General features: G+C 32.4%; 1 protein-coding gene across 1 annotated transcript in view; it reads right to left on the bottom strand.

Moving 5' to 3' along the window:
* The window catches only part of LOC106468575 (papilin-like), a 140,001-nt gene that overhangs the window by 9,908 nt on the left and 121,593 nt on the right, over window positions 1–8,500 (bottom strand). The window contains exon 29 of the mRNA XM_022396914.1: window positions 3,125–3,547. Coding sequence (XP_022252622.1) covers window positions 3,125–3,547 — 423 coding nt within the window. The remainder of the gene's footprint in view (window positions 1–3,124; window positions 3,548–8,500) is intronic.

Raw genomic sequence — 8,500 nt, 5'->3', positions numbered from 1 at the left:
CACTGGATACACTCCAGCAAAGCTGATGTTTGGTCAGGAGCTTCGGTTGCCAGTGGATCTGTTAACAGCATGCCCCCTTATGAAGAGATGCCTGAACATGAGTCAGAGTTTGTGAAAGTGTTATCGGAAAGAATGGATGATATTCACCATCAAGTGTGTTCAAACTTGAAAACATCTGCTGATTCTATGAAGCTATGTTATGATAAGAGATCTACTGAAGTCAGCTTTGTACCAGGAGACAAGGTGTGGTTGTATAACCCCAGGAAGACCAAAGGGAAGTCTCCTAAGTTGTCTTCTCCATGGGAAGGCCCATATGACATAGTGGATCGTCTCTCAGACGTGACTTTCCGAATAAAATGTGGTCAGCGAGGTAAACCAAAGGTGGTGAATGCCAACAGGCTTTGGAGGTATCACAGTCCAGGTCATTTCAGTTGGAACAAAGTGAACAATGGAACAAATGACGCTGCTGAAGACGTGTCACCTGAAAAAGCCACTGTCGAAGAAGAAACTCTACCCGGTTTTGAGAAGGGAAGCAGTGAAGCCCTTGATGAAGTTACTACCACTGATGTGACTATTACCGATAATAGGACATTTCCTGGTGAAGCAGATGAGCCCCATGTGAAGCAGAAGCCAATGAGACCAGTACGGAAGAAGATACATCCCATAAAATTAAGAGACTTTGTTGAATTTTAATTTTGTGTTTGTAAATTTAATCAAGTTATTGTTAATTATCTATTGATTTAATGTAAGTGGCTATTGTTCTGGATGAACAATACTAAGGAAGGGGCAGTGTTACGACAGCAGAAGTCATGTGAAACTGGTAACACATGATGAGTTTCTAGAAGGACCGTGTTTGTCAGACGCCCTCTATTTTTGTATATATAAGCCTGGCAAATAAAGCGGAGAGAAGAAGTGACGGCATAGAGAATAGCAGATAGACAGATATTTGAGTCCAGTGAGCAGTAGTGACCGTAAGTAAAGTGCGTGAATCGTTGTGAATTATAGCGTGTGTTTAAGTTAAAGTGAGTGTTGAAATTCTGTGTATTGAGGAAGAATAAACTAGTTTTAATTAAGAAAGAACTTGTATCGCTGAAGTTACTCGGGAAGAATTTATACTGGGAACTTAACAAATGACCAGAGACGTAACAATATATAAAAATTTTAGATTTTAACATTATCTCCCAATAGCTCTGGAACATCAGCACACTTCAATTTAAAAGTTAACTGAAATGTGCATTAGTGGCAAAATGAATTGAAACTCCATTAAAGTATCATCAGAAAAACAGATTATTTTTCTATTAAAGGCATCAAATTAACGAAAATTGAAGAAACACATTTTCTGAGACAAAACTATACTGACAGTGCTTATTATATTATTATATTAAGAGCATTCCTATTTGATCCAGAAGTTGGTCCTTATAATAAAAATACTAACTAGTTATTGATATTTCAAGAAATGAAAATCAATGTTTTAAGCAGTTCAAAAAAACAACAAAGTGAATCTTTTTATTAGTAGCTATATTTTGAAACCTAACCTTTCCATATTGAGCAGCAAACTTAAAAGACACAGGCAGATAATGATTTGAAAATATAATGAGTTCATTTTCAGGCATTATGGTAAATGTAATTTCAGGGATTATTGAATGTTATATAAATAAGCAATGTTTATTGACGTCCATTCATTGTCTATTTCAGTGGTATTTTCACAGCATTGTTCCATGACAAATTACACACTTATTAAGCCTTAATACATAACTAAGTTATTTTCCTACACACAATCATGGCCAGGTGGTTAAGGCACTCGATTCGCAATCTGAGGGTCGCGGGTTCGAATCCCCGTCACACCAAACATGCTCGCCCTTTCAGCCATGGGGGCATTATAATGTGATGGTCAATCCCACTATTCATTGGTAAAAGAGTAGCCCAAGAGTTGGGTTGTGATGACTAGCTGCCTTCCCTCTAGTCTTACACTGCTAAATTAGGGATGGCTAGTGCAGATAGCCCTCGTGTAGCTTTGCGCGAAATTCAAAAACAAACAAACAAACAAACAAACCTACACACAATCAATTCTGCACTGAATCTAATAAAGGGAAGGAAAATCATTTATAAACCTTAGTAACTATATCTTTAATATTTTCATCTTCAGTAAAATTCACTATAAAATAATAGTTTTGTTGGTTTAGTGACCACACTTTAAACATAGTTGTGACTGAGAAACAGAAAATAATACATATTTTAAAAAGTATGACCCAAGTAATATATTTTTGGGCCTAGAACTTGTATACAGTTATCAATTTGTAAGTGTTGAATAATACAGATTAGGAATTTATAACTTAATATCTATTTCACTGTGACATACTCTGAAATAGTACTAAAATAATTCTTTATAATAGGCAAAAATATATTAGATATTTTTCATCACTGACTGCATGATTTGCTATTTACAATAAATATTGAGATCAAAGTCCATTTTGAAGAACCTTTTGAGGTAAAAACTACAGGTGAAAATAATGAAAATTAGATATGAGAATGATACCTTTTTCCTTTAAATGCTAACTTAAAGAGTTATATTTCAAGTAAATGTAAAGGTAAGTATTCAGAGAGGAATAAAATGAATGTAGAGGTACAAACTAACAAGATACTATACTTAGGGCAACAATTTAATTCCTCTTTCCTTTTCATGCTAGTTTTATACAATTACTTTATTATAAAGAAAAATTATTTTGCACCTACTTCAATTACAATACAATCCCCATAAGAGACAAGAAAAATATCAGGATTTATCGATGTAACACAAAATGTCTGCAAGGCAGCGTAGCTCAAATGGTGTACATGAAAACAACTGTAAATGTTTTGTGGGTCACGACTTGTGTAATTAGTTAAAACTTTTATCACTTAAAATGGAATATTTTTGTGAATAATTTCTGACTGAAATTTTTCAATCATGTTCTTTAAAGTCTGTTACTTAAACTGACAAGAAAATAAAAAATACATGTTTATGCTAGCTTATTAGCAATGGGTTATTATCAAAAACTGCTGTTTTAATCAGTTATATCTTAAATTATCATTATGTTTTGTACTGTACAGGTCAAAAAATTACAAAGAACTTAAACATAACTGCTACCATATAATTCGTGATGAGCCACATCCAATTCTGTATTTTCTGTAGTTGTTTGTAAAGTAGACAGACTCTGACTATTCAGCTCTCTAGTTTTCATAGTTGGCTCACTGACAACATCAAGCTCAGATTCATCAACATTTGGCATATGACGTTCAATTATTAACGTGGTCTCCCACAAAGCTGTGGGGCCTATCCCATTATGTGCCAAGCAAGTGTACTGGCCCTGGTCATGCTGAATTACTGAGTAAATAAGCAGTGAATAGTTCTGCAACTGCTTATAACGGGTGCTAAGAAGAGGTAACATTTTTTGGAATCTCCACCATGTGACACTTGGACGTGGGAATCCTACTGCATTGCATGGAAGCATACAGGATGCTCCTTCTTTGGCCTTTATCACTTTGGGACCAGGTATAATATGTACAGGAGCTGGGAAACAAAGAATCCATCAAGAAATATTGATCATATCGCTTTTAAAGTTAAGTTAAAACACTGAAAAAACAACATTTTTTAGACTATATATCTGTCTGTAAACACCTATAGATAATCAAACCTGCTACAAACAACAGTCAACAACGTTCAGATCTAGAACTAAAAGTACCTGCTACAATGCCCAATCAATAATGTCTACATATAGAACTAACTGAACCTACTACAACAAACAATCAATAATATTCCCATTTAAAAGTGATTATACCTGCTACAATAAACTATCAATGATGTCAACAACTAGAAATAGTAATACCTACTACAGTATCCAATCAATAATTCCCACATCTAGAACTAAGCAAACCTGCTACAATGAACAATCAATAATGTCCACATTTAGAAATGATTATAGCTGCTAAAATAAACAATAATGTACACATCTAGAACTAATAATATCTACTATAATAAGGAATAAATATTTTCTACATCTGGAACTAATTATACATAATACAATTCTTAACCAATAACATAACATATAACATAATGTTTAGGGACAACAAGGGATCTATTGCTCCATCTTGGTTGTCCCATCCTCTAAAATAAACTAGAATTGTGAAATAAATAAAATAAAATAAACCCCCAGAACCAGCTCTTATCATTCATATAGCTATCAAGCTTTCTCTTAAACTGACTTAAATTTACTGCCTCCACAACATCCAAAGGCAACCCTTCTACTTGTACATATCAAAGAGTAATAAACCAGAACAAAATATTGTTACATCTCAGGTCGTTTGTTAATTTACCGTATAAATTCTTCCTGAGGAACTTCAGTGATACAAGTCTTTTCTTAAATAAAACTAGTTTAGTCTTTCTCAATACAACTTTGCAATACACAGAATTTCCACAGTCACTTTAACTTAAACACACGCTATAATTCACAACGATTCACGCACTTTACATACGGTCACAACCGCTCGCTTGACTCAATTATCTGTCTCTATATCTGTCTATCTGCAATTATTTGCCAGGCTTATATACTAAAATAGAGGGCACCTGGAAAAGACTAGAGTTGCCAGGAAAAGTAAGGATCCTTCTAGAAACTCATGACGTGTTACCAGCATCACGTAATATCCACTGTCATAACAATATCTTGTGTTATAAGAGCAACCTACTGTAATTAAACATTAATGTCTATGTATACATAGTAAGAAATAAGTGAACATGACCAACCATTAACATTTATGTGTACATGTGAAAGAGAGATAAACTATGACTGAACATAATATACTAAGTGGTATATGTTAGGAGTAAGTAACTATGATTAAACATTATAATCTAACTAGTACAAGATAATGAGTAACAAACTAGTTCTAAATGATGTACTTTAAGTGGACATGTTAAGGAATAACAAATAATGTTAAAACATCAAGTCCTATGAGGTATGGGTTAATAAAAACTAAATTATATGTAAACAACAACTTCAACATGTTAGCTGGGAAGGCAGGAAGGATAAGGCATAAAACAGTGGGAGTGAATTGAAACCTGAAGTAAATGCCAGGTATGGCACTAACAGGAAAGAAGAAAGGAAACGATGGGTAGAAGGCATACATATAGTTTGGAAAAGTTGAGAGATATTAAGTAGATAGAGAAGTACTGGGTGGAAACGTTGCTCTATTTCATCCTCCTCAACTTCAGTTTCAAATCTGTGAAGGGAAATATGCAGCAGGAGCAGAAGAAGAAGAGGGTCAAGGCAACACAATGGACCCCATCACATGTTGGATGATGTTATGTTACTCTTCTTTTTACATTATTTGTCAACCTGAGTGGCATTTTTTGCAATACATAATGGCCTGTCACTATCTCAACAGGCAAGAACTTCCTAAATTGTTATCGAGTGTGAATGATATTTCTATTTAGAGCAGTACACAAACAATTAAAATTAATTTGTTAATTCATATTGAAAGTTTGAAAATACAAAGTAATGCCAATTTACGTGTTTTCATGTGAATTTTAGGTGGGAGCTTTACAAAGCTGGTGGCACAAATGTCTCTCTAAGACAAAATAGTGCAACTTCAAAAGGAAAGAAGCTGACCTATGCATGAAAGTAAGTCATCGTATTAGAAATAACCCTACCTGCAATAATATCAAATCAATAGTGACTACATCTAGAACTAATAATATCTAGTACAATATCCAATCAATAATGTCCAAATCTAGAAGTAATTAGAGTTGCTACAATATCCAATCAGTAACATCCACATACAGAACTAACCATATCTACTACAATAAACAATCAATAATGTCAAACTTTGAAGTGATCATATTAGCTACAACAAATAAAGAATAATTTCCACATCCAAAATTAATCATAACTGCTATAAAAACCAATCAGTAACGTCTACATCCAGAACAAATCAAATCTACTACAATATCCAATCTATAATGTCTGTATCTAGAACGAATCATATCTTCTACAGTAAATTATCATTAATCTCTACATTAATAAGTAATTATAATTGCTAGAATAAAATATCAATAATGCCTACATCTGGAACTAATCATACCTACTAAAAAACAAACAATAATGTATACATCTAGAAGTAATAATACCTACTACAATATTCACTCAATAAGAACTAACCATATCTGCTATAATAAACAATAAATAATGTCCACATCTAGAAGCAACAAATTTTCTGCAATAAAAAATCAATAATAAATAATATAGAACTAATTATATTTGCTACAATAGATAATAATGTCCAAGTCTACAACTACTTATGACTGCTACAAAAATCAATAATGTCAACATCTAGAAATAATTATACTTGCTACAGTATTCAATCAATATTACCTACAACCAGAACTAATTACACCTGATAAAATATCTAATAAATATAGCCTACTTCTACAAGTAATTATACCTGGTCCAATAAACAATAAATAATATTCACACTCAGTGCCAATTAAACCTGCTACAATAAACAATCAATAATGTCCACATCTAAAAATAATTATACCTTCTACAGTATTTAATCAATAATATCTACATCTAGAACTAATTATACTTGGTACGATATCTAATAAATATAGCCTACATCTAGAACTAATTATACCTGGTACAATATTCAATAAATATAGTCTACATCTAGAACTAATTGTACCTAAAACAATATTCAATCAATAATACCAACAAGTATAAATAATTATACCTGAAACAATAAACAATTAATAATATCCTTGTCTAGAAGTAATAAATTTTCTACAATAAAAATGAACAATTTCTACATCTAGAACTAATTATATTTGCTACAATAGTTAATCAATAATATCCAATTATATAACTAATTATGACTGCTACATAAAAAATCAATAACTTCCACATCTAGAAATAATCATGTCTGTTACAGTATTCAATCAATGTCTACATCAAGATCTAGTTAAACCTGCTACAATAAACAATCAATAACTTCCACATCTAGAAATAATCATGTCTGTTACAGTATTCAATCAATGTCTACATCAAGATCTAGTTAAACCTGCTACAATAAACAATCAATAATGTCTACATCTAGAAATAATCATGTCTGTTACAGTATTCAATCAATGGCTACATCAAGATCTAGTTATACCTGGTACAATAAACAATAAATAATGTCCACATTCAGAACCAATTAAACCTGCTACAATAAACAATCAATAATGCCTACATCTAGAAATAATCATGTCTGTTACAGTATTCAATCAATGGCTACATCAAGATCTAGTTATATCTTGTACAATAAACAATAAATAATGTCCACATCCAGAACCAATAAAACTTGCTACAATAAACAATCAATAATGTTCACATCTAGAACTAATTATATCTGGTACAATATCTAACAAATATATTCTACATCTAAAACTAATTATACCTGATACAATATTCAATAGATATAGTCTACATCTAGAACTATTTATAACAGCTACAATCAGTAATGTCCACATCTAGAAGTAATTATATATGGTACAATATCCATCTTATAGTATCTACATCCATAACTAATTATACTTTGTATAGTAGATTATCACTAATCTCTAAATCTAGAAGTAATCATACCTGATGCTATATAAATATCATTAATGCCCACATATCCAGTCAACAATATCCACATCTAGAATTAATTATATCTGCTATAATATCCAATCAATAATGTCTAAGTCTAGAAGTAATTATACTTGCTAAAATATCTTCTAACCTATATAAAAACCGGTGTGTGTCACATCATGTCATGCTTGATTTCTCTTAATTTCTTGAAATAGGAGGAGACATAAAAGCCAAAATGCATTTATCTAGATAGAATAGTTTGATTACTGTCTGGCCATTATGATTTTAGTGACTGGGGTGCAAGGGGACTGTGTGCTGTGAAACCTTATAAGTGTAGTGAATGTTGGTATAATAAGCCTAAAGTAAAGACATAGGACATAGGATTACCTAGCCTAGAGTCAAGTGCATAAAAGTTATCATGAAAGTAAAAATATCGATTCAATTCTAAAGATAAATTGTTTCTGAATCAAGCTATTTTCTGCTATATCACCAACGTTTTTAATAAAATACAAACCTTTTTATCAATAGAGACTCAAAATTAAGAAATCAACAAATATTTTTCCAGTTTTGTTGTTTGTACATTTCATTTTATACTTTCAGTACATAGGCTAACTACAATATTAGTTTATACTGTTACGTCTCCACTCGTCAGCCAACTTTCCGCAACTTCATTCCGACGAAACCTCGGCAACACAAGTCCTCGCTCAACAAAACCGGTTTATTCCCTCAGAACACAACCCTACCGATACACCCACTTTCAACAGTCGCTCCACAACAAACGCTATAACAACGAACGTTAACTTCAACAATACTTTCTGACTGCAGTTCAATTACTCACTACCTCCACACATTGTCCCATCATG

Source organism: Limulus polyphemus, unplaced genomic scaffold, assembly GCF_000517525.1.
Source record: "Limulus polyphemus unplaced genomic scaffold, Limulus_polyphemus-2.1.2 Scaffold3058, whole genome shotgun sequence".
Taxonomy (NCBI): Eukaryota; Metazoa; Arthropoda; class Merostomata; order Xiphosura; family Limulidae; genus Limulus; species Limulus polyphemus.
Note: the sequence above shows the minus strand (reverse complement) of the source record. Positions and strands in the feature narration are given on the sequence as shown.